Source organism: Sabethes cyaneus, chromosome 2 (genome assembly GCF_943734655.1).
Source record: "Sabethes cyaneus chromosome 2, idSabCyanKW18_F2, whole genome shotgun sequence".
NCBI classification, from domain to species: domain Eukaryota; kingdom Metazoa; phylum Arthropoda; class Insecta; order Diptera; family Culicidae; genus Sabethes; species Sabethes cyaneus.
Window position 1 is genome coordinate 122,260,014 of NC_071354.1, and position 27,425 is coordinate 122,287,438.

The following is a 27,425-nucleotide window of genomic DNA, read 5'->3' on the forward strand; positions in this document are numbered from 1 at the left end:
TGAGTCACGTGACTGGTGAATATTCGTGGATTCTTCCTTTCCCAATGGAGGCAAGGGTTGTAAAAAAAGAATAATATCTTTTTTATTGCATTACATCAAATGTCAAGCTAGGCAATCAACATTTATGAGTACTAGCGCAGGCTTAATCTTTTCAACAAGATTTAGGTGCCTTAGAAGACAAAACTTTATTTGAGCCCAAAAACAATCACTAATCAATGGTTAATGCTAATATGTAGAATTAATTCAATATTGCTGTTTCTAATTTCTATTTTTTGTATGAAAAAAACTTGTCCACGTGGAAATTTTCCTACCCCCTTCCCCCCTTCCGTGGACAAGCGTGGACATTTTCATACCCCCTACCCCCCTCTAAGCTGTCCACGTGGTATATGGATGGCCCCTTTGGAGTCCGTATACTGAAATTTGGACCAACCGCATTGAAGCAGTACAAGCTAGGTTTCTACGTTACGCTCTCAGGTTTCTTCCGTGGCGTGATCCTAACCATCTGGTAACCTATGTTGACCGTTGTCAAATATTGGGAATTGACACACTTGAAAAAAGGCGAAATATCGCCAAAGCTGTTTTCGTAGGAAAACTTTTAGTTGGTATACTTTCACAAATCAATATAAATGTGCCTTCCAGAACACTAAGAATACGAAATTTTCTGCGCCTTGCATTTCACCGAACCGATTATGGCCAGAACGAACCCGTTGGGGCGATGTGTGACGTCTTTAACAACGCGTTTGAACTATTTGACTTTAATTTATCCAGTGTTACTTTTAAGAATCGACTTAAGGCGGAACCGAAAGTGGCTCTCGTTATTGTGTTAGTGCGACAAACACTGTACTGTACATCTCATGTGTTTGTAAAAAACCTAAACGTTTATTTGAATATTGCATTAGTATTGGTAATATTTGTCAAATAGCGGAGCTTGCAAACATAAACAGCTGATCCGCAGCCAACCGCACTGACTACAAACTTCCCGAAAAAGGGTTTGTTTTCTTTATCAAGGCATTCCGATTCAATCAAAATTAACAGCAGCAACTGAATAATGCGTAGGATCACTAGGATGTTTAATTAATCCGCTTGCATCGGATTGCGTTTTTGATTCCTGCGTTCGCGTTTTGTTTGTTTACTTCACTCTAAGCTCATCGATGCGGCGAAAGTTGAAAGCTCTTTAAAAGCTCATTGATGTGACGAAAGTTTGATACTGTGTTGCTGCTTTTTCGGAAATCGCTAGTTCAACGAAATATGTGCGTAACCAAATATCTATTAACTAATTCTAAATTATACATTGGTCGCTTTTATGAACACGTAATGATCGATATGTTCAGTTAAATTTATTTTTCATTAGCAATTATGTTTTGCTTAGCATTTATTGATAAATAGCAGATCGATAAATTGAATTACAAGTTTTAGGAAATTATAACAGCGCTGGCAGCACTGATTACGTGGCGAAAGCGTGCTCTGCCAATACAGATGCATTTTTAAGGCGCAAAACAATACATGCTTCGAATGGTAGCCATGTATCCAGCCATCTTTGAGCCACTTTCGGTTTCCCCTTAAGCGATTGTTGTAATGTGTTTTTGAGTTAAATGTGTATTAATGGTAAAAAGATTTTTCATATAAGCTACTATAAATGTATATAGCTCGTAAGACAGTTTTGTAATTGTAAAACTTTTGTAACGGTGTCAAAAGATGGTGGGGTTTTTACGCGCACCTGAGGGTCGACCTCAGGTGGGCTTTTCCCCACCTCCCAAATTTCATTGAGGCCTGCGAAGGCCAGATGAAATAACAATGAAGTAAATAAAGTAAAGTAAATAGTTCAGCAATCGATAAAGATAGAAATTTTATTTCTTCATCAAAGTTGCTTGTTTTTACGTTATTTACAACATTACCGAAGAAGCTATGTCTATATTTCCTAACACAAAAAAGTTATTTTTTTATTTTCATTATAGTAAGCAATGACTAACTATTGACAGTTTTAGATTAAGGGGGATATTCATACGAACAAAAGTGCTGAAGACCATACATGATAAAATGAAAGCAAAAGAAACTAGAAAAAAATGGCGTCGCGGTCTAGTAATGCCCGCAGGTAGTGATAGTTAAATAGGAACTAGTGGTGATGAAGTAAACTTGTACGTAAAGCGCTAAATAAACTTAAAATATAACATGGCGCCCAACCTAAAAACCCACTACTGCGTGCAAAACAATAAGTGAAATTCTCGTGAATCTAAAGTGGACATTCGGTGACCAGTCGGTGATATGAGCAAAAGTTAGTATGGATCTAGAGCATTTTCTCCGTTTGAGTTGTCTCAACCAACAGAACATCACACAAAAAACCTGGTAGCCAAATTCATACTGTGCATCGTACGACAAGCTCAGAGCTGTAACAACTGCTTATTGGAGGACATAAAAACTTCGAAGACCAGAGTTCACCATTTAAAAGACATCAAGGCAGATTAATGTTCCTGTCTATCCAGCTATGTACGCGGTTTAACTGTCGACCAAGAGCGATACGCCACAGACTTGGTGCTGTTGTCCGATCAGCGGCCCCATCCCTAACAGTATTGAAACCCTATCGGCAACAGTTACTTTGAAATATTCTTCAAGCCTGAAAGAAGCAGCTAATTCAGCACCCCGGAGAAGGATCTACACAACAAGTTCAACATGGTTAGACAGCTCGACCTCGTAAAAGTGTTTTTATGAGTCTTCAGAGGCTACAGACGAAACTTCCTCTGGTGCTGACAACTCGCACAATACCATAGTTTATATTAGACAAGTTCACCACTAGTAGCAAACTTTTATGTTAATCAATTACAATCCAAATTAATGTCAAAATTATCGTAATATTGTTATCGTTCAAAGTAGGTAGAAAACTTTCCTCGGTAGAATTCCGGCGCCCTGTATAAATTTTGTAACTCAGATCTTGAAGACTCGATTGACTATAAAATAAGAAATAGTATAATTAAGATAGAGTTAGAAATTTTCCGCTATACACTTAAGCGGTGACATACAGAGATTCTTGCAATGATTTGTCACAGAACTGTGAGTGAAGAACGAAAATACCGTTAGCTAATGAGTTTGGAGTACCGTGTAGTTTTAGAAAGTAACAATACTCGATGTTCAATATGGAGCAGATCTGATCGATATTGTATAGCATAAGGAATAATCAGACTTTTCAAGATCTTATCGCGGGCGATAAGACGAAATTTTTGTGGATCTATTCTGCATCCACAAAAATTTCGTTTCCGCTGGCATGATGTTGTGTTACAATTGAATTTTGCTGACGAAAATTGAGTGAGTACTGTATCTTCCATGTGAATCAAACCATCAACGATATTACATAAGAATAGCCACCGTTGGCTCGCACGACTACTCACCACGCATATATGAGACGAACGATCGAATAATCTCAGTAGAATTGCCGAACTTTATCGCTCTATCGCATGCCGATCGCTCTCTCGCTCAGCCGAGGAGACACCAAACCAACTAGATATGAGTAAAACTAGAAGTATCTCAACCGCTGGTCGAGACCGTCGCATCCGTCGATCGCAGAAGCGAGTTTTTACAAGTGCCACCAGTTCGTTCTGCCGAGTGCAGAGCCAGAGACAGAAATTTTCACAAGTGCCATTGAAACGCCATTTTTTAAATTACCATCAGGAGTGTGACCGATTCGGATGCCTGTAGGGGTAGGCTATCCCTCTGTGTCCTGATATTTCGACTGTGGATACCACGTGATCATTACTCGAGGTAATTATTCTCGGCTTTTGTTAAACTACAATTCCATAATGGGCATTGTCTTCTTCGCAGTCGAACAAAGCCCACTATTACCGATACGCTGTGTACGGACAAATCCATACGTGAAAAGGCCTTCGAAAGAGGTAATGAAAACGAACTGTAGCTCGTATGTGACATAGCAGCTGAAGCAACAATATGTTGCAGGGCCTTTTTTCTTTATTTCTTCATAGCGATCGGCAAGAGCATACACCCGTAGGAAGGGCATCAGTGCGTGCGGCTGTGAGATTCTTCTACGGCTGAGAATGTCAGAGCACACATGTGTGCTTCGCGATTAGATTGAGCCAGTGGTACTCAGCGGTGACGTGACGCAATTCGGACTGACGATTTATCATCTTCAAAGACCCCTTTCACGGAGCTGGAAGAAAGGATGCGCCGAAATTGGCGTGGACAAGTCTCCGTTTTGTAAGCGTCCGTGCCATCTCGAAGGCCATAGCGGACATGTGAACATCTCCCAGCTCGTGTACGAAACCATGCGTCGCGGTCTAGTAATGCCCGCAGGTAGTGATAGTTAAATAGGAACTAGTGGTGATGAAGTAAACTTGTGCGTAAAGCGCTAAATAAACTTAAAATGTAACACATCTCTAAACAAAATCTCTCAAAATTTGCACTAAGTTGTTGATCTTGACCGCTTAGAGCCAGAAAGTTTCATAGTAATACACATTACCTGCATGACTTTATTAATATTTGAATATTAAAATGTGTACACGGGTACCCCGTCGCCCACATTAAGGTTAAATAGCTTTACCACAACACTCGTATTATCATGTTGAATTATTTACCTATCATGTTTTTATGAGTTATAGCACGATTCTTTCCTCCAGGTCGGAAATTTCTGAATGGAATTTTTGCCTTTACGTACACTAATAGTCAAACATTTGTTTTCAGGTTTGATTGTTTCAGAAAAACTTATAAAACCGAAGGTTATTTTGGAATGTATCGAGGCTCTGCTGTTAATATATTGCTTATTACACCTGAAAAAGCAATAAAGTTGGCTGCTAATGATTTTTTCAGATACAATTTGACCACAAAAGAAGGGTAAAAATGAGTAAATGATAAATTTACCATTGTTTTAATGTCTGTGTATTTAGCAAATTGCCTGTAATACGACAAATGGTTGCTGGTGGCTTAGCGGGGTTATGTCAGATTATAATAACGACGCCAATGGAGCTCTTGAAAATTCAAATGCAGGATGCGGGCCGCATTGCAACACAGGTAAGTAACCTGTATAGTTTTATTTAATTGAATAATTAAAGATATAATTGTTTTAATCGGTTTAATTGCGGCGAGTTTACCGCAATTAATTCTTTATGCTTCGAGAAGGATAAATCCCGCGGAAGTGGACCGACTTGACGGGTCCTTCTTCAGCAGGCACAAAATCTTCATGTTTTTGCACCAACAGATTTCACACCAAATAATACAGCTTACTACAAATTACACAATAAAATCTTAAAATCAATACAAGTATTAAAAACTATTATCTATATGCTAACATTTAATACTACACAAGTATAATGATGTAAAAAAAATAAATTGTATACAAAAAAAAATTACCTTGGAGAGCACGCAAAAAAGGTTTTTTTTAAGAATAGTACGAGACAAATGAATATCAAATACAACAAAATAACGCATTGTAACGGTTGAACACACGACACATGCCAGAGAGAGAGAGATTCATGTTGACCATAAAGCGGTAAGATTTACAAAGTGATGAGATCGGAGGTGCCGACAACGGATATTGGTATGCAATCGCTGAGGTCGATTTCTAAGGTTAAGATATCAGAAATGAATATTGCTTTAGGTACCTCTCACCGAGCTGAGGCAGTCGCCACACAATTATCGATTCCTGAAAGCAAATGCGTTTTTAATGTTATGTAAGATTATAGTTCTAGTCTAGTCTAGTTATAGTCACGGCTTTACTCATTTCGTGTTACATAGTAGTGATCTGTTTAATCTGTTTAAGTTAAAGTGAGATTTTTTTTGATGAATGCGGGACATATTGAATGGCTTATTTGCTAAATCAGTTCGATAGTAAAGATGAGATGATTTAGAAATTGGGCACTTCATTTTGGCGAAAGCGGCGCTTCCAGTAGCCATGGATGCTAGCTTTTGGTAGCGTTGTGTTATTTGTAAACAGGTCTGCTCGGTATATTTTCTTCGCAGGTTAAAGGTAACGAGGTTTCGAGATATTCAAAGTAATTGAGAAATAAAAGTAATTGCGTGCGATTATCTGCAGAATTCATCAGCGAGCTGGCGGGACTGACGGATTATCCTAAAAGAGCTGTGGTGTGAGTAATTGAGGGGTGCAAGGAAACTCTCAGGGCTGTCCGCAAGGCACAGGCCAGACGTTGGAGTTGAACTCTTGATCGTCAACTGCGATTGAGGGCCATTCGGAAAGCCAAGGGTTATCTCAGCGTCACGGATTGTGCTTAGGCGAAAAAACTGAATACCGACCTGAACACTGAACTGAAGTGAGTACTGTACGGCGAATCCGTCTCGGAATGGCTACAAGTGTTACCAAGCAAGTGGGGAGCCTAACAGATACCTCAAACAATAAACAAAGGCTAGAATCCGGTCTTGTGGGCTATGCGGCCGGGTGGCGACGAAACGCGATGCATTGTCTGACTTGATGATGAATAAGATTCAGATAAGCATTGGCGTAGCTTTCCCTGGAACTTTCCCTGGAGGGGGCCTAGCGGGTGCCTTCCAAAAAATTTTGATTATGATCTTGTTACTCTGGCTGTCACTGATAGCACAAGGATTGTAGAGAAATACCAGGCGGGCTTGATGAGGGTCCGCGCAATTACCAGATATGTCGGGAGTACAACCTGTCCGCGCATCTTTATTGATTTCAAAGCAACATACGATACAGTCGATCGAGACCAGCTATGGCAGATAATGCACGAACACGGTTTTCCGAATAAACTGACGCAACTGAGCAGAGCTACATTGGAGAGAGTGTTGTGTTCCGTATGCATCTCGGGGATACTATCGAGTTACTTTGAGACGCGGCGAAAGTTGGGACAAGGTGAAGGCTTATTTTGCATGCTATTCAACATCGCACTTGAAGGGGTGATCCGACGAAATCGGAATCTAGGACAAGTGTTCTAAACGTAAATGCGGCCTAGACCAAATACTCAAAGGAAACAAACGCGTGCCTCTCGCGGACGGTAACTGTTGATGGCGACGAAGTAGAAGTGGCAGATGGGTTCGTGTATTTGGGATTGCTGGTACACACGGACAACAACACTAGTAAGAAGATCTAGTTGCGCATTTAAGCAGGATATTAGGCTTCCTTAGCCCTTCGCAAAACGCTAGGCATACGCTATTTTCGAGCGGAAGGTACTGCGGACGACATTTGGCGGAGTACAAATTGAAAGCGGAGAGTAACAGAGACGTATGAATCATAAGCTACAAGCACTGTTTGGAGAGATTGCCATCGTCATCTGGCGAAAGTCAGTAGGCTACAGTGCGACGAAAATAGTACTCTTTAACAACTGCACCAGCATCAGGAACAGGGAGGCTCAACGCCCAAGTAACAATCCAAAAGCAAATTGGTCTTATTCATTTCTTATAGTAGTTTTATCAGAGCATTGCTAAGTGTATCAGATTTTATAATGTTTTTCCCCAAGTGAATTTTATCTTATTTGATTAATATTTCTGAAGTATGACTGAAGGAGACTTATCAATAAGTGTAATTCACCTTATAAGCAGTTTTAAAAACAGTGCAGTGCTTAAAACAGTACTACCATAAAACTCTCTTAAAACCGTGTATTCTTGAAAGAGAAATCATACTCTTAAGAAAGAACATTCTAGCGTAAACAACTGATCTGTCAAAACAAATGTCTGAACCCGGAGAAAATTGAAAAAATATGATTATTAACTTAAAATTAAGCAAATTTCAGCCCAAAACTCTTTGATATAAACAATCAACGGAGTCACAAAATGAATGACGAGACGGTGCGGGTTCCCTTTAGAGTTGTTTGTATTTTGACGTAGGACTACGTCTTTGTTTACTATACTAGACTGGGTAGCACTTTGTGAAAACGAAAATAGAAGTGTAACGTTTGAATGAAAGATTTCAAATTGTAATAACTTCTGAACTGCTGTATGAAACTGAATAATTTATATGTCGTTGGATAGATAAAATAACCAGCAATTTAATGGGGGGGGGAGGGGTAAGAGAGCAATTTTAAAAAGGGTGTAAGAAGGGGGGCTTTTATACAAATGAAACACAAATTTCCTCAAAACTCGAGAACTAATCAAGCAAATGGAACCATATTTGGCATGTGGAGGTTTCAGAAGGCAAGAATTTTTTCTATGGTGGATTATGACCCCTTCTCTCTATAGGAGGGGGGCATACAAATAATATACAAATTCCCTCATTCTTCTTCAGCAGCATAGAGCCGGGGCGGGTCGTGCTGTTTCAAGCACTCGTTTCCATTCAACTCGGTGTTGGGCCACTCGTCGCAAATTTCCTAGTCGTCTCAGAAGTCTCAGAAGCCTGGTCGAGCCATCTTGCACGTTGGGCCCCTTTTTCCTGGTGCCGGTGGGGTTGTTGAAGAGGACTGTTTTCGTCGCACTGTCGTCCGGTATCCTTACGACGTGTCCGGCCCACCGTAGCCTGCTAACTTTCGCTAGATGTACGATGGTAGTCTCCCAAAGCAGTGCCTGTAGCTCGTAATTCATACGCCTCCGCCACTCTCCGCTTTCAGTTTGTACTCCGCCAAATATCGTCCACAGCACTTTCCGCTCGACCATGGCAAGGGCGCGTATGTCCTCCGTAAGCAGCGTCACGGTTTCAAGTCCATAAAGAACTACCGGTCTAATAAGAGTTTTGTACATTGTTAGCTTCGTGCGGTGGCGTACGCTTCCTGATCGTAGCGTTTTACGAAGGGCAAAGTAGGCTCGATTTCCCGCTTGGATGCGCCACTGAATCTCCTTACTAGTGTTGTTGTCCGCGGTCACCAGCGATCCCAAATACACGAACTCCTCTACCACTTCTAGTTCGTCGCCGTCAACGGTTGCCGTCCGTGGGAGGCGTGCGTTTGTTTCCTTTGAGCCTCTTCCTTTCATGTATTTGGTCTTCGACGCATTTATTTTTAGCCCAATTCTCCTAGACTCCGCTTTCAGTCTGGTGTAGATTGCCTCCGCCGTCGCAAAGTTCCTGGCAATGATATCGAAGTCCTCTGCAAAGCCTAGAAGTTGGCTACTCTTGGTAAAAATCGTGCCTCTCGTTTCGATGCCCGCTCGTCGGAATACCCTCTCAAGAGCGATGTTGAACAGCATGCAGGATAGACCGTCACTGGGACTCGAGAGTGTCCCAGAGATGCGTATGAAACATATCACTCGATCCAATGTAGCTCTGATCAGTCGCGTCAGTTTGTCCGAAATTTCCTCATAACTCGAGAACTAATCAAGCAAAAGGAACCAAATTTGGCTTGTGAGGGATTTTGGAGGTAAGAATTTTTACTATGGTGTACTGAGACCCCTTCCCCTTCTAAGAGGGGGGGCTCCCATACAAATGAAATACAAATTTCCTCATAACTCTAGAACTAATCAAGCAAATGGAACCAAATTTGGCATGTGGTGGTTTCAGAAGGCAAGATTTTTTCTATGATGAATTATGACCGTCCCCTGTTTAGGAGAGGGGGGGGGGGTCTAGCCGAGAACTCGAGAATTAATCAAGCAACTGGAACCAAATTTGGCATGTGGGGGGTTTCTGGAGGCATGAATTTATTTTATGATGGTTTGAGACCCCTCACCCCTGTGCTAGGAGGATAAGGACTCTCATACAAATAAAACAGAAATTTTTGCGTATGTGCCATATTTTCTGCTATGTAACAAGCGGTAAGGTGTGAAAGTAAACTAGCTAAACCTTCTCGAAGCAAAAGAACTAACGCTAACTTAAGCGCCTGTTGCCGTTCATGTCAAAAGAGAAGGACATTCGCACGGCACGTTATATTTGCGATGAACGTGCTTTGGCTTTAATGTTACTTGTAACCAATGGCCTTTTTAAAGGCCACAAGGGAGTTAAAGTAAGATTATTGGATTATATGTCAAGCTACGCATAATCATATTTAATACGATAATCTGTGGGCAGGTCATTCATTACTATTTCAATCTTTATGATGCACACAATTGATTTTTAAAAGAAATTTCTATATCTCAATGGTTGCAGGCGTTGTACTTATGTCCACGTATTTTCAAAGCCACCATTGCATTCAATGAAGAATTGAATCTGAATATTTCACTTTTTCTCTTAATGGCATTCACAGATTCTTATAAACATACACATGCCTGAAATGCAGTTTACATTAGTCTTTAATCTAATGATCTGATATAGTTCTACGTCACCCTTTTGTACAACCCTTAGGGCTGTATACCTTGTAGTTTTTTAAACTGAATGACCTCTATATCACTAGTTAGTATCTTTGTTTGGAAAATGATTGAAGGGATTGAAGCAATTGAAGCGTATTTTGTAAAAGCGATGATAATGATAAAGTGTATAAAAAATTCTGTAGAATAAATTTTCCGCATGGAATTGTCGTGCAGTCCTTTTCTAATTTTGAAAATCAATTTATATTAACAATCAACATGTCTGCTGTACTTTAAAATTATCGCGCTAAGGGGAAGTATATGAATCTCCAGCACAAACATCGACACTTCGTTGACGTTTTCTTTGTTTATACTAGAATGGTTGCGAAAAAGCTTGGTTCCCTTAAGTAATTCTAACAATTCTTATTCAAGCGCAGCTTGTCTTCTTCAAGAATTCAATACGTATAGATGAACTTATTGCCCTCTTGGAAAAATTTTCTTTGTCTTGTGCAAGAAATGTTAGTCTAAGAATCGCTTTCTGGTTGATTTAGATAAAACCATTGAAAAAATGGCGAACAGGGCTATTTTGGGCTACTTTTGAAATTGTAGCCAATTGCATGTGGGCGTTTATAAACACGTTGTTTTACAATACCATAAGTGATCTTATCTTTTTAAATAAATGTTTGAACATGTAAAAGGCTTTTTGCCGCAATTTGTTAAAAATTTGGTAGCTATCAACTTTTTAATGAAACTATTGATTTTTTTTATTAATTAAATTTTTCAATAATCTAGCAAAAATAGCCGATGCGTTAAAATTTTCTATCTTTCATGTCACAAGTAGCGATGTCCGTTAATCGTTCGATTAATTCAACTAATCGAATAACTATAAAAATATTCGAATAATTTTTAATCGAATACTGCCAGCACGAGTAGTTGAATTAATCGAATAGTTCAAAGGAAATAATGTGAATGCGAATAATCCCCGAATAATGGCCACTAATCGTTCATAATCGTTCGATTAATCGAATTATTGCAAAAAATATTCGAATATTTCTAATCGAATACCACTAGCACGAATAGTTGAATTAATCGATTAGTGCAGACAACGCTCGCCGATTTTTTTTTTTTTTTTTTTCCATGTGTGGACTCATTACTGCGACCAGTATAGTTGATCTATTGTAATATCGCCCGGGTGTTTGCTGTATGACCTGCACTGCATTTCTTTTTGCTATAATCGCTATTGAGTGAGCGATATGCTTATTAAATTTTATGCGTGCTTGCGTGTATTGGGGTTTACCCTTCCTTCAAAGCTTACTCTACTTTACCCACTTATTCCTCGCTGCCAGCACTATCCCATATTATAGCCGTCCCTGGCGAGGACTCATTCGTACCTCTGACCAGTACACTTAACTATAGGAGGGACATTTGCACTGTCAAGAGGCTTCAGAGGGTAAATATAGAATTCAGCACGAAGGAAGGGTAAATGGAGGGGCCTGAGAATAAACCCATGCTAAAGTCACTTGACATCGAATGGCTTGATTCTACTAAGATTCGAACCCACGACCACTCGCTTGTCAAAGCAGACTCGGTAACCTTGCAGCTACGGAGCCCCCCACGCTCGCCGATTAATCGGTAATCGAATAATTGAAAATTTTGGACATCACTAGTCACAAGCATAGCAGAGCATAGCATAGTTTGACCGCCCGTGAGTTGCCCGCGATTGATCTAGATCAGCTAAAATTGCACAAAGAACCATCAGAATGATGCTTGGGAGTAGCACACACTTAAAAAGTACAAGGGTCCATGCCTAGTGGCACGGGCGCAGGCTTGAAGTAGGACTACGAATGCAGCGCAATTCGTCTCTCAATACTAAAGCCGGTGATTTTTGAATGAATTTCATATATAGATGTACAAGTTGCGCATTAAAGAATTGTGTTCTTACATGTGAGAAATTCATAATTTCAACTCTTCAACTAATTTATATGGTGGACCTCAAAAGGTCCGTTTGTTAATCTCTAATTCTCAAATTTCTGACTCGTAGTGTCCATTGTCAACTTTCGTCCTTTAGATGGGCATTCCACCAATTTAAACCCTTCTGCTTCCGCGACCAAAATTTGGGTTTTCTAGCTTATATAATATTCTATTATAGCCGCTTATTGTCAATTGCAAGTAAAATTGTACCATCCAAAGTGCGATATCGCTCATAAAGTGCTATTTTGCATTAAATCGTTTCGATCTTCGGCGCACTTTTTCGTTATCTTCCAAGCAATAAGTGCGCCGAAGAGACCGAAACGATTTAAGCTAAAATAGCACTTTTATGAGCGATTGCGCACTTATTGATTGGACAATTTTCCTTGCAATTGACAATAATAGATCGATGTTTCGAATCCAACACGGTCGGCGTAACTTCCACTCCACACCAAACAATAATCGGCTGCTGCCGAGTTTTACCACCTTTGCCGCAGGGAGATAAAATAGTAACTCTCATTATTATTTGTAACCCAAACAACGCGAAAATGATGTCGTTCGCAAAATCAATTCAACTGCTTCATATACTTATTCAGTAGTTCTTAAAAGAACTTATTGTTTTCTACCAGCTGTTAATAATACAAATCGAAGAAATTTACTGCTTAGCAGCAACTTTTTTCTAACCGCATTCTCCGTTAGAACAACTTCTTTTGGCTTTGGAGTTTTCGGTGCCTTTGTTATGGTCTTCTTTGACTTAGTAATCTAGCTGGCGGCGATATACTTCTAGACGGCTTGCAACGAGGATCCGTTGACTCTTCGGTTTATTGGCGTCTCGCTTAGTGAATTTGGATATCTTTGTTGCCTTATTCCAGGAAAGTAGCAACAGCTGAAGCTCAACGATTTTCGAGCGGATTCTATAGAGCGTAAATTAAATACAATCAAACTTTGATCTCTTTGATTCAAAGGGAATTTAATCCATAGCTCTCTCCTATATATTTCTGTCATCCGTGTTAGGGAAGCATTGGCGTGAGAAGGCAAAAATTTTTAGCAAAAATAAAATTAAAGCAACGTCATGAGTTAGAAGACTGCATGGTGAGTTACCACATATTTAACGTTTTATAGATCAAATCAGAAGAAATTCTTCATGATTTAAAGAACCAGCGACATTTGGAAATTTAATTAAAGATATTTAGTATACAGAAAATTTTCATCTCTTCATAAACAAATTCGTTCGTCCTAAAAAGGACGGGTTGTGGTAATTTATGTGGTTGAAAATCCGCCCAGCAGAATGGCTTGAATGTTTGAAACAACACCTCCCAGGGCAATGGAGACAATGCACAGTGGTCCAGGAGACCATTTTAGGCGGAAATTAAGGTTTCTAGCCTAAAATTGACTTTCCAGACAAAACTTGTGTTCGATAAAGTTGTTGCATGTAAAAAGGCGCTCATTTGGGTGCTATCAAATTTTAGGGTGGTTCTTATTTTCAAACAAATCGAAAATCTAACTTTTTTATTTTGAAAATTAGAAGTAAACATTGTTCGTCAAATTTGTAGATCTGTTAATTTCAAGCAATTTGAAAAAAAAAATTTTTGTTGTATCTCTTCAATTGACTGATTTGGAGCCATTTTTCTGAATCGATTTAGGGTGACTCTTAAAAAAACGGTTTTTTCTTTGTAACTTTTTAAGCCCGAAGTTCTCGTCAATGTTGTCTTCAGATGACTTTTAGAACTCTTGAAGACAAAAGTTTTGCAGCATAGAGCGTGCTTATACATTAAGCCAATCACGAGTAATTAGCGTTTTTATTTATAAAATACGCCCTTTTCAAATGTTGATATTTTTAATGGGGGCAAACCAAAAAAATATTTTTTGATGGCATTTTGAAGGGCTTACTTTGCTGTTTACTATATACACGACTTGAACATATGTTATTTTTTTTATCTCGAATAAATTAAATTTGAAAACATCAAGTTTTACATGTAACTGAACGCTTTTGAATCTAAATTTGGATACAAGTATGAACTAGCAGGTACTAAATTGCATAAAGATGGGTTTTTTGGTTCAAACATTATTCCAGTGTAACAAAAAATACCTTTCTTCAATATTTCTTTTATTGAAAGCATCTGCAATGCTTCGTTTTTTGGCAACTAGTCAAGGCGTATATGTTTCGTGACTTTTTTGAACAGCGTGATTTTTTACAGAATTACCCATAAAAATTACAAGATTTTCAGAGTTATCAAACACTTTTATTGATTTATTTATTTGCTTCAGTTGTGGCCTGACTATTGTATGCGGTTGTTTATGTACTAATGTTTGAAACTATTGATTTTCAGTATTTCAATTAACTTGAGATACTGAATGCGCCCCCCATGTGCCCTCGATGTAAGACGCTGGTTTAAAAAGCCAGTCATCGTACGCTTGAATCTTGGCTGGGAGAGGTTGTTGGAGTCAATAGGATCGTAGCTCTAGCCCCGCAATTCTATACTCTAACAACTGGCTGCGAAGTCTGTTGTTAAAAACTGGAACGTCAAGTTTCGATAACGGAATGTAGCACCTAGGCTTTGCTTTATATTGTCAATTAATATAAAAGGCAAGAACTGACATTATAATTAAAATTAATTTTTTACATATTTCAAGCATTTCTGAATTTTAGTTAATAAAGAGATAAAATATTATACACGTATAATAAATTACAGGATTAAATGTCGAACATATTCCTTGAGAGCAAGTTCCGAATGTTTTGGAGAGCGTTTGCTTGTCAAGGGTGTGACCGGGTCAGCAATCACGAGAAGTCTTTTGAAGATATTTTCCAAATTTTTTTTCTCTTAAGGTAGAAAACATAGAAAATACAATGAACAAAAAGTGTGTAAAAAGGCTTTAATGAAGCAACGCGTAATGCCTCGACACCCCTCGAGCAATAAGTGGCAATCTGAAACATGATGTCACTGCCATCGCTAATATGTAACTACAGCACGATGTAATACAGTGGTAACCCGATTTTGTCACTCCCCGATTTTGTCACCCCCGATTTTGTCACGTTTTTGACCCGATTTTGTCACCCCCGATTTTGTCACGTTTTTTACCCGATTTTGTCACGCTTTTGATTTATCAAAAGCTTAGTTTGAACATCATTTTCAAACATGTCAAATGTGTTAAAACACTGTGAAAAGAACTGTGTTGATTATCGTGGAGTTTCCACAAAAGTTGTTTCATATCTCCACAACTATAACAGCTAGAAGGTCATTTTCTTTGGCGAAGTTCTTTATAATAATCTTCTCAACAATTTTGTAGAACATTGTTTTGCTCTATGTCTTACTACTTGAAAAATAAATTTTGTATCTTACTTTTAGAGGGGTTAATCAAAGAATCGTTCATACCATAAGAAAGAGCTTTTTACGCTGTGAAATTTCTCAGAACATAGTTAACCAGTATAATCAACCATTTCGGCGCAATTAAAAAATGCGTGTTTTCATACCTGTGGGCTGTGCTGTGAACAGGTGACAAATGTCCACAGAGAGGTAGAAGAAAGTGCGAAATGTCCTAAAAGTGATCAGAATGAAATATATGTAGTTCGTTCTAAGTTATCTGCAAAAAAATTAAAATTGAAAATATACCCGATTTTGTCACTGTCCCGTTTTAGTCACCCCTAAATTCATCATGGGGGTGACAAAATCGGGTCATTACTGTATTGGAAATGGTGAATGCATATTATTATGCGATTGGCAAATTAGTTATGGAGGGCGCCACCGACAAATTTTACACACAAAAAATCAACTACTTTCTTCGAGCCTGTTAGTCTGTTCTCTGTGATTGAAATTCCTTGCATGATCCTCTCCCCACTTCCAAATGCTCTTGTTTCTACACTCCCTAGCTTCTTCGGAAAACATCCCGATTGGAACTAACGAATGCCTTATTATTTTGCCTTATGCCGCGGTATTTGACTTCAACGTTTTTCTTTGACACTTTTCAGGTAAATAAGTGTCTTCATGCCCAACTGGTAAGCGTTCTTTAGTAGTATTTTAGTGTTAACCATGGTGAAGAACATTTTTCTTGTGACCAACATTTTATCAATTTTGGTTGGCATCAAATCTAACATCCTCTCCAGCGTCTTACATCGAGGGCACATGGGAGGCGCATTCAGTATCTCAAGTTAATTGAAATACTGAAAATCAATAGTTTCAAACATTAGTACATAAACAACCGCATACAATAGTCAGGCCACAATTGAAGCAAATAAATAAATCAATAAAAGTGTTTGATAACTCTGAAAATCTTGTAATTTTTATGGGTAATTCTGTAAAAAGTCACGCTGTTCAAAAAAGTCACGAAACATATACGCCTTGACTAGTTGCCAAAAAACGAAGCATTGCAGATGCTTTCAATAAAAGAAATATTGAAGAAAGGTATTTTTTTGTTACACTGGAATAATGTTTGAACCAAAAAACCCATCTTTATGCAATTTAGTACCTGCTAGTTCATGCTTGTATCCAAATTTAGATTCAAAAGCGTTCAGTTATATGTAAAACTTGATGTTTTCAAATTTAATTTATTCGAGATAAAAAAATAACATATTTTCAAGTCGTGTATATAGTAAACAGCAAAGTAAGCCCTTCAAAATGCCATCAAAAAATATTTTTTTGGTTTGCCCCCATTAAAAATATCAACATTTGAAAAAGGCGTATTTTATAAATAAAAACGCTAATTACTCACGATTGGATTAATGTATAAGCACGCTCTATGCTGCAAAACTTTTGTCTTCAAGAGTTCTAAAAGTCATCTGAAGACAACATTCACGAGAATTTCGCTATTAAAAAGTTACAACGAAAAAACCGTTTTTTTAAGAGTCACCCTAAATCGATTCAGAAAAATGGCTCCAAATCAGTCAATTGAAGAGATACAACAAAAATTTTTTTTTCAAATTGCTTGAAATTAACAGATCTACAACTTTGACGAACAATGTTTACTTCTAATTTTCAAAATAAAAAAGTTAGATTTTCGATTTGTTTGAAAATAAGAACCACCCTAAAATTTGATAGCACCCAAATGAGCGCATTTTTACATGCAACAACTTTGTCGAACACAAGTTTTGTCTGGAAAGTCAATTTTAGGCTAGAAACCTTAATTTCCGCCTAAAATTGTCTCCTGGACCACTGTGCAATGGTTACCGCACAGAGCATTTTCCATTAATTCAAGATCTTCCGCTCCCGCAACCAAATATTCTAATATAGCAGATAATAGATCGATGCTCCGGTACCAATGCGTTCGGCGCACTCTACACCAAACAATGATCGGCTGCCGCTGCGCTGCGTTTTACCAGTTTGCCGAGTCCAGTGAGGGAGATATAATCGCAACTCTCTGTCTGGTGCCAACCGTACCAATGCCAATGCGAAAATGATGCCGTTCGCCGGCTTACTTCTGATTATATACCAGAGCAAACGGCAGCAAGTTGTAACAAAGGCGGATCAACGTAGGGCAGAGAATCATAGACACGAAAGAAAGGCGGTTCAACGAAATCGTACTCCGTACATTGTTTGAACAAAACCGGTGTCCGGTGCTTCCTTAATGAAGAGCTACCAGTTTCTGCAGAGCAACCTAATATGAAGCATCGTCTTCATGCCACCGAAAACCAGTGGAAAGGCCGCAAAGCGCGATAGGAAAAAGAAGAAGAAGCCACGCCACTAGGAGAGCAACGCTATTTTCTTTCATTTAATGCCGACAGGGATGGCACGGCAACGGGCATGGCAGACGTGCACTCACAGTTGTGTGGTTGTGCCGGGTGAGTTTGCCAAGCGCGCCGTCTCGGAAGGTAGTATACCAAAGTATACCGGCCTATAGTAAATGTATCTGGTCAGGCTTCTGTAACTATACAACAATTAGCCCTTTTTAGGGCCTAATATATAAATGAAGATGCAATTCGATTTTCTCACTAAACGCTTAGTCTCGAATTACGAAGTGGCGCAGTTTTCTTTTGCCAGATAATGTGGCTTACTCGTTTCGTGTTTTTAGAAAGAATCTTAAATTCGTATTATTTTGCCTGTGTAGGTATATGAACAATTTTGTTCAGAAATATTCTTCGGGAGGTTTGTCTTAATACATGTAATTTCTAACGGGCTCATAATTCGAACGCTCATACTAAACTGCCAACATCACTTTAAAATGTGAGAAAAATCAATTTAACTGCTGCGTTTACTTTTATTCAGTAGTTCTTAAAAGAACTGATTGTTTTCTACCAGATATTAGTAATGCAAATCAAGGAAATGTACATCTAGGCAACAGTTTTTTCGGGCACCTTCTCCGCTGGAACGACTTCCTTTGACTGGGGCTTTCGGTGCATTGCTACGGTTTTCATTGGCTTAGTAGATTTTTGTTCGGGGGCACCCGCATATTTACTCCAGTAGTACAGCTTTAATCGGAGCCGCCTTTGCAGCAGTTAGCAAAGATATTGTTTTCGTCCGTCCTTATCAACCTTGAACAAATCGGAAGCGCCTGTTCTTTTTGTTTGGACCAGCTTTTCGACAGCTAATTTCAAAACCTTTTTCACAAACGCGTCCAACCTTGGAACGTCACAATTGCGGCTAGCGGCGATTTACTTCTAACGGCTTGCAGCGAGGATCCATTGATTTTACTGGGTATTGATAGCAGCAAAAACCATATCGTTCGCTGGCGGACGAGTCGGTGGCTTCTTCGGTTTGTTGGCGTCTTGCTTGGTGAATTTGAATGTCTTCGATGCCTTATTCCGAGCAAGCAGCAACCGCTAAAGTTCAACAATTTTCGAGCGGATTCTATAGAGCGTAAATTAAATACAATCAAAGGTCAGCTTAACCCATAGCTCATCTCGTATATATTTCTGTCATCTGTGCTAGGGAAGCATTGGCGTGGGAAGGCAAAAACATGAAAATAATGAAATAATGAATATCCGTCTAATATTTTCTCAATTATTAAACGTCTGTTTGGGAAACATGGAATCTATTGTATTGTTATGGATTTTTTGAAAAATTTCCAATCGATTGATACCAATATCTCTAGAATCTGTTGACGGATGACTGAGTTATAAGCGTGCAAACCATAACCACTTTTCGTTACATGTTCCCTTTTCGTTTTTCTAGAGTGCACCCCAATATAGAAATCAAAGAAGTAGTCCTACTTCAAAAAAAGTGCCGAAGTCAGCAAAATTTTGCCGAGATTTGGACAGCCGAGCGTTCGGTAAATTTTTTTATGATGCCAAACGTTAGTAAAGATCCGTAAACGTCGATTTGCAAAACTAAAATTTTCACCGAGCGCTCGGCTGTCCAAATCTCGGCAAATTTTGCTGAGTTTTTTACGTGTGCAGATCATTCTCAGTGTGCATTTTCTGGTGATCTAATTCTTTGTGATGATCAGTAGTAAAGCTGACCACGCCCATGCAGGTCAATTTGGGAGGGAAAGGAATGTTAGTCCGACACTTGCTGCTACTAGAGACCGAGGAATCCTCTGCATCATCCACAAGTGTCACAAGAAGGAGTTGTTGTTAGTAGAAAGGAATTGATCTGGATCCACCGAGGCAGGTGATGCGATCACTGTCATTCGATCTCGCGTACGATTTGAGGACGTTTTTGGTTACGTGGCCAACAGGTAGTCATACCGACAAACCGATATAAGAAAAAACTATGAGAAATCAGTTTACCGCACCGAAAGTTATGTTCGATTCGTTCGAAATCGCGCGCGGTCAGTTATTAAATACCGATAGACCTTTGTTGCTGTGCACGAAAGCTGTCCTAAGACAAACGTGTCTATTTGCCAATCAATCAAAAACATTGACTGCGTGAGATATCATTTGGGCATCCTTTGATAAAGAACTTGCTAAAAAATTCTGTCTACTCCATAAGCAGTATAAAAGGTATTAAGCTTTTGATATTTGATAATGGGAAATAAACAAACAAATAAACAAATATTTGATAATCATATGATAGACATAACGCGTGATGTTCCTAGGTAAGCGATTTAACGATTAAAATGCACGTTTATAAGATTTCAATAAAAGTTCCGGCTTGTAAACGCACCATTACTAATGTCGAATTTGCTTATTCAATCCGGATAGGAACTGGATAAACTTTTTGTGTCCATTTGCTCCTATCTGACAGATAAAATTCATCCAGTTTCAACCCGGATTGAATAAACGAATTCGACATAAGTGTGCTCAAATGAATTCGAAATGGCCTTCTAAAACAACCGCTGCCGGAAAAATGCAACGAGTGAGACACGAAAGCAAACGATGCTAAATTACCTTACGAAAGGATTCTCAGTATGTAAGCACAGGTTGTATGAGACGAACCTGGATATTCGGAAATTTTCTTATAAAGCCAGTAATTATGAAAATTAAGATCAAAAATACACCTTTTTATAATTAAAATGTAATGGCAACGGTACTACATAATGAACTATAGTTTGAAAATTTATTTATTTATTTACTAGTCTTCGAAATTTCGTACAGACAGTTCTTAGTAATTATTTATTCTAAGTTTGAAAGTAGTCCGAGTAACATTAAAATCATAAGCGTCAGAAACAGTATTAAATACACGACAACATACGTCAAATGGATTGTTTTGAGCGAACTGAGTACGGTGCAATGGAAGCCTAAAGAAATCAGCTCGTCGAGCATGCCTTGGTGGAACGTTAAATCGGACTCGACTTAGGAGCTCCGGGTTGTCGATATTACCTCCTAGCAGATCAAAAATGAATAGTCGTTGCAGCAAAGCCCTCCTATTCGCTAACGTTGGCAGGCGTATTAAAGCGCATCGATGTTCGTAAGGAGGCAGTCGAATTGGATCATCCCAGGGCAGTAACCGCAGAGCGTACCGAACGAAGTGACGCTGGATTCGTTCGATCCGGTTGATATGGACGGCGTGGTAGGGCGCCCATACAAGGGCCCCATACTCAAGGATCGAGATTATATCGAGAACTTAAATTTATTATACCTAAAATTAATAATCAGGCACAATGAAGCGTGCCAATATAGTCCCTAAGTTGATAAGCATTTCCTCCTATCATCACTAATATGCAGAGATATAGCGCCCTGCGCGCGTATTCTTACTTTCATGTCACAAAACATCGAAAAACTGAGCGTGGTTTGAAAATTTTTTATTTATGGGCAACAAAGCAGCTGCTTTTGTTACCATTTTTATTTTCAATTTTCATTTATATCCATTTTGGAAAAGTAATATCTGTGAATGCTTTTTTCTCTTATAGCTCTCAGTCAATTAAAAACATTAAGGCTATGAAAAGTGTATGATGTTTTGCAAGCGTTCTTTGAGAAGACAACCATAAAATCTGCAACACTTGTGGTGGTTTTCTTTTAGTTTCAAGCGATTCTTGAAAGTCACTATAAATAGATATCGATAAAAATTACAAGTTTTAAAAGGACCTTTGGAATTATTCTTGAGAACCTTCTTTAGTCCACACTAAAGCCTCCCTAGTTTTATAAGGGTTTTATGGCTGTTTTATCGCAATTTTGTAGAAGTATAAGTTTTATGATCGGTTTTAAGAAGAAAATGCTGGAAACCTCTTCAAGTACACCTTAAAATGAACTTTGTTACTTGGGCGTGATGGCTCGACCAGGTCGAAAGTGATTTGCGACTTCTGTGAGTGGGAAATTTGCGACAAGTGACCCAAGTGGCCGGGTGGCTACTAAGCTACTGACGACGACGACAACTACGCTTTTGCGATGCCTAGTGAAAAAGAAAATATCTACACAGCGGGAACATATACACTGAGCTTTTTCCCGGTTTCCCATTCCAATGAGGAAAATTTCTGGAGGGGGCCTGGTACCCCAGGCGGATTACCTACGAATGGCCGAAACACAAATGGCCGAATCACGAATGGCCGAAATAACGAATGGCATAATATATCAAATGGCCGAATCACGAATGGCCGAATCACAAAAGGCTGAATCACAAATGGCCGAAACACGAATGGCCGAATGTCATATTCGACCGCAAACATTCATAGCCTTCAACCTGCGTAAACGTTGGGTACATGCTGTCTTTACTCGCTGCCGCTCGTTCGGACTTAACTAAGGGATAATCCCTAATAGACAGTAAACCTAGGAAAATGCATGCACCTAAATAGTAGTGTTTTCTGCGGGGGGCTGCCCCCCGCAGTGGCCGGCGCTTCCGACGGCGGGTCACCGGCGCACACTCGCGGCCTGCGGCCGTCTCGCCCTGAATCATCTAGGAAACATTTGCTACTAACACGGTAAATACGTCTCGCACCTTATAATGAAGATGTATTTATAATCAAGAAATATAAGGTAAAAGCCAGCATAAAAATTATCTTTCGTAGATATATGCTTATATGATTTGGTTTTAATCACCGTGCACTTAAGTGAATGTATTCAAATTGATCACGATCGGTGAAATATCAATCGTGATCGTTATATTATAATTGTAATCTTATTCTTACTGTCATGGATTTTCATAAAGAAGTAAATGCAGTAAACTACAAGTTTATTACCCTATTACTAAAGCGGCCGAAATATTTCATTCAATATCCCGCCGTGTCCATCTTTGTTGACCTCACGTAGCAAAGCCAACAGTTGTGTCCTTTGTTGTTGAACACGGTTTGCTTTCCGCACGGTAGTTGGTAGTTGTCCTGTGAAAAATGAGTGCATCCGGCGATTCATCCGATGTTGCTGGTTTCAACAACGAAGAAAGTGCACCTGTCGTTAAAATTGTGTTGTCGCAGAGAGGAAAACCGATGCTTTCCATTGATGGGATACTATTCAATAAAAACAAGCAGAAGCGGAATACTTCTTATGCTTTTTTCATTTCACACAAAATATAATAAAACAAATACACGCGGACTAAAACAACATTACTCGACCAACACAGACATATTCATGGCGGTAAAACGGCTGCAGGTTTGTTGATAAAGTACTTTTATTTGGTGTTTTTAATGTAATAAAAATTCTAGGCTTTGTCTTTTCTGCCGCAAAATCGGATGCAGGAGGCGTACTACGCGATGGAAGCAACGATGCCTGAAGAATTGGAGAATTTCCTTACATATTTTTGGAATACATAAGTGGGAGGAACCGGAACAACAGGCCATTGTTTCACCCTACTCTGTGGTCAAATTTTAAGCCTATCATTGACAAGCTACCGCGGATCACAAACAGCTTGGAAGCATGGCACCAACGATGAACAACCATTGTTGGTTCCCATCACCTGTCAATGACCAGGATCATCAAAGAGCTGCGGGTGGAGCAAAAGTCGATAGAGGGGAACATCCTTAGAATTCTTCAGGGGGATGTTCCGAATTCGCGCCGAGAAATAGAAGAAAAAATCTACTCAAAATGTGTTAATGCTCACAAAATGAGCAGCAAAAATTTTGTTGACGCAGTTGCGCTTTTATTAAGCGCTAAACAAAGGCGTTCGTAAAGCATGTTTTGTTTGTTTAATAGTAGTAGTTTGTTTTTTGTTTGATTAAAGTTATTTGTTAACTACTTGCCAATTCATGGGTTTTTATTGAGTAGTTATCTAGGCATTCCGACAAATTTCGGCCTTTCGTGATTCGGCCATTCGTAATGCGGCCTTTCGTGACTCGGCCTTTTGTGACTGTTATTGAAATTCGGCCATTTGGATTTCGGCCATGCGTGATTCGGCCATTTGTGTTTCGGCCATTCGGTACCAGCCCCCCAGGCACCCCCTCTAGCTACGCCAATGCAGATAAGGCCGATTTCAGCCAAACCCTGGGGTTAAATTGTGATAAAAGTTATGACTTGGCCATGGATCTGTTTCATTGGCATCCGTATGAAAACCAGTGTTTTGTGACGGATAAGAATTCGAAGATACACAGGGGTAGGTGCCTCACCAGGCGGATTTTCCCTTCATTAAGTCCCATGATATGCTACAATGGACTTCAACTCATCTCAAAAGAGCTGAGTGCACCAAATTGTCTCCGGGTTCGCCCAGTATTGAAATACATGGGGGATAATAAAGCGAAAGCTTAAGACGAACAGAACAGTCACCAGTGACATTGATCAGATGAGAAGTTTAAGGTGCCGGCTGGCTGAGGCCGTGACTGGGGAGGGTGTGTACCGGCTGACGAGCGGTGTCAGCAGCAGGTTTTTTCATTTCTTTGTTTATTGATCTTCGACATATAAATATCGTACAGACATATTACTTATTACCTAACTAACTCTTAGTCTAAATACACACTTTGTCATACCGAAATCAAACATATGAGCAACTTTGTTAACCCTCTAACGGGTAAGACCGTCTGTAGACGGCCTTCGCTTTTAGAGCTCCAGAGCCACATACAAAATTTGCCTTGAATTGGCAAAATGAGAAATATGTTCAGAACAGATTTCTTGACATGTTGATACTAATATCGCAACATTCTGACTATGCGTTCAGAAGTTATCATCTTTCAAAAACAAGAATTCCGAAAAATATTTGGGTACAGCGTTAGGCATGAAAAACTAAAAAGAGAAATTGGACTATTTCATACGTAGCGGACCTCCAGATAAATATTTTCCCATGAAAATCAACACTCGAGCTTCTTTTGAGTGTACTTTCATGATAAAGTAATTATTTGTTCGATCGCATCGTTTTTACGATGTTGCCCGTTAGGGGGTAAAACGGTTACAGCACATTGCTGTATTGCAGTGCTGTTATTCATTCCGTAGGTAGTTCGGTGAGTCGATCTTCGGAAGAACTCATTGACGCATCACTCGGGGGTTTTCCTGCATTGTAATATAATTTGCTATGATTCATCCTTAGAAACTGTTTCGTTTAAAAAATTATTCAATGCGGCACATTTTCTGGGACGCTTAGTAATCCGGGACAAGCCATCTTAATCCGGGACAGTCCCGCATAGTCCGGGACGTCTGGTCAGCCTAGTTTAAGTGTAATATAGTGTTAGTGTATAGAAGCTCTGCGTTACTGTTCGACGTTAGTTTCGTTCCTTCTATTGGATTGCATGAGTTGCCGATTATGCTGTGTTCGTCTCAACATCCCCCGCCCCGTATTGCGTCTAGAAGTCTGGGCCTGCAATGCTGCTAGTGACGTCGAGCACCGCTAACTTGGTTGCACGTTGCGGTAGTATACCACTATTGGTTTTAACATCCGCCTTTCTGATACATCCTCCTTTTCCGAAATATGTACACTTTGATTATACTCTGCTTCCAAGCCCCGTCCATGTGGGGAGCAGCTGAAGGATTTAAATACCATTGAGTGATGGTGTTGGTGAATGATTGAGACAGTTTATTGTTTATTCTAATCATCTTTACCGTCAGCTCGTGACTCCTCCTAGGAAATGTGTTCCTTGGTTGCTATATATCTCCTGTGCCGAACCTCATAGTCAGAAATATGAACCGTCTAATGGCTAACTTGCATGGCTCGGTTGACAAAGTAGCAACGACCTCTGGGTGGACTGCTCTGAGCGTCAAACGGGTAATCACCACCACTCAGCGCTTTTTGTTTATCCTTTCGATTCGGATAAGGAACGGGCCACAGTAGTCGTTCCTAATGAAGGAATACGGGAGGACGTATGGGGTTAAACGTACTGCGGGTGGAGATGCATTTCGTGATGGTTTGGGCGCACATTTGTAGACCAAACAATACGCACATTCCCTGGCGACTTTGCGCACTGCTGCTCTTACCTTAGAGATGTGGAACTACTGCCTAAGTTCACTACAGTTTCGTCATTGCCATGATTGAATCGACGATGATAGAACTCGATCAATACTTGAATCACACGGCGATCCTTGGGGAGAACAGTTGGGTGGCTTGTCTGGAACTGCTTGTGTTTAATGCCACTATCTTTGAGAGTCACATGGAATTCGTCGAGAATGGACGAAGGTTTGTAGAATATACTGGTTTTTGTCAAACTCACTTGATCCGCTTCAGATTGTCGACGATGATTCTCCAGCGTAGATAATTCTTCTGGATAAAACTCTTTTTGTGCACTACTGTACAAAACAGATTCCGCTTTTTCAAGTTCTTTCCGCATCAAGTCAACAGTCTTGTTAGCGCTTTCTGCTAAATTTTTGCATTTACAGAGCTTGCTTTAACGTAGTGCGTAGGCTGTAACTTGTTTATGACTGCATACTTACTTACTTATGTGTCCATGTCCGCCGGTCCAGCAGAACAAAGGGATGAAATCAGAAATCTCCACTATTCACGATTCCCCGCCATGGCTTTTATCTGTCTGTGTTATAACTGCATTGCCAGCATTTTAAGAGGATTAGCAGTAAAGAGCAATTCCAGTTCAAAACGTTGAAAAAAGGTCATTTTTTACTTGATTATTTTTAACAGAACACTGCTACTAGTTTCTGATAATAAATAACAGAAGTTGGCGCTAGTGTTGCATCATGCGCCATGCATGAGAGTATGCTTGAAACTATCAATGTTTCCCTGTTACAACATAATACAATATGTTATACAACAGATGTCATATTGTACTTTTCGGAAACAGCTCAATTTTGCGCGTCAATAAATTTTCTCAACGCAGCAACATTACTCTCTCATGCATCTCAGTTTCTTTTGCGTTTATTGTTAATCACAATATAACGTTTGACACCTGAACCAATAAATAGTTGGTAAACATTATTTTTATTTATTGCGGTCATGTCATGACATTAAAACGTCACAAAAAAGCTTCTGGCTCTCGTACGGTATAAAATCACTTTTGCGGACTCTCGGAAGAATGGTATCTTACTACTACTACTACTACTACTACTGGTATAGGAAAAGTATGTTTTGTATCAAAATTAGGCAGAAGTCATGAAAATTAAGTATAACAAAGTAACTGTACCACAAATAAAATATGATTAGTGATTATTTTTCAGGTAGGTAAACATAGACAAGTGAGAAATTTTGATTTTACTACCACTTGAAAAGCAACGGTTCGTGTGGTGTCCTATGGAATGAAAGTTTCCTGGTATGTTGGATACCACGCAAGAATTCATTTTCCTCTAAAGTTGATTTTCTTCGTCAAGAGTAACGTTTCAAAAGGGCATATTTAGACATGAGATTACTTTTTTCAGAAGATCATTATTTGATCAAAATGACGTCAAAGGAAAAATTGTAACAAATTAAGTGTATTTTCAGGAAAAAAATACACTAAAAGAAAAAACTTATTTGATCAGAATTACGTCAAAGCAAAAGGTGTAAGAAATTAAGTGTATTTTCAGGAAAAAATCACACAGAAAGAAAAAGCTTTTCAAAACCAAGATAAAAATCATAAAATGACAATTATCTCAAACCCATACCCTCTGATTTGCCCAATTTTTTTTGAAGATAGCTTAAATTATGCCTTAAAATCTGGTGAAGAGCTACACAGGTAACCAATAAGAATTTCTATGCAATTTA

General features: G+C 39.2%; 1 protein-coding gene across 2 annotated transcripts in view; it reads left to right on the top strand.

Moving 5' to 3' along the window:
- The window catches only part of LOC128736919 (mitochondrial glutamate carrier 1-like), a 208,778-nt gene that overhangs the window by 118,462 nt on the left and 62,891 nt on the right, over positions 1-27,425 (top strand). For both annotated transcript variants that reach the window (XM_053831430.1, XM_053831431.1), the window contains 2 exons: positions 4,684-4,833; positions 4,887-5,010. In XM_053831430.1, coding sequence (XP_053687405.1) covers positions 4,684-4,833; positions 4,887-5,010 — 274 coding nt within the window. The remainder of the gene's footprint in view (positions 1-4,683; positions 4,834-4,886; positions 5,011-27,425) is intronic.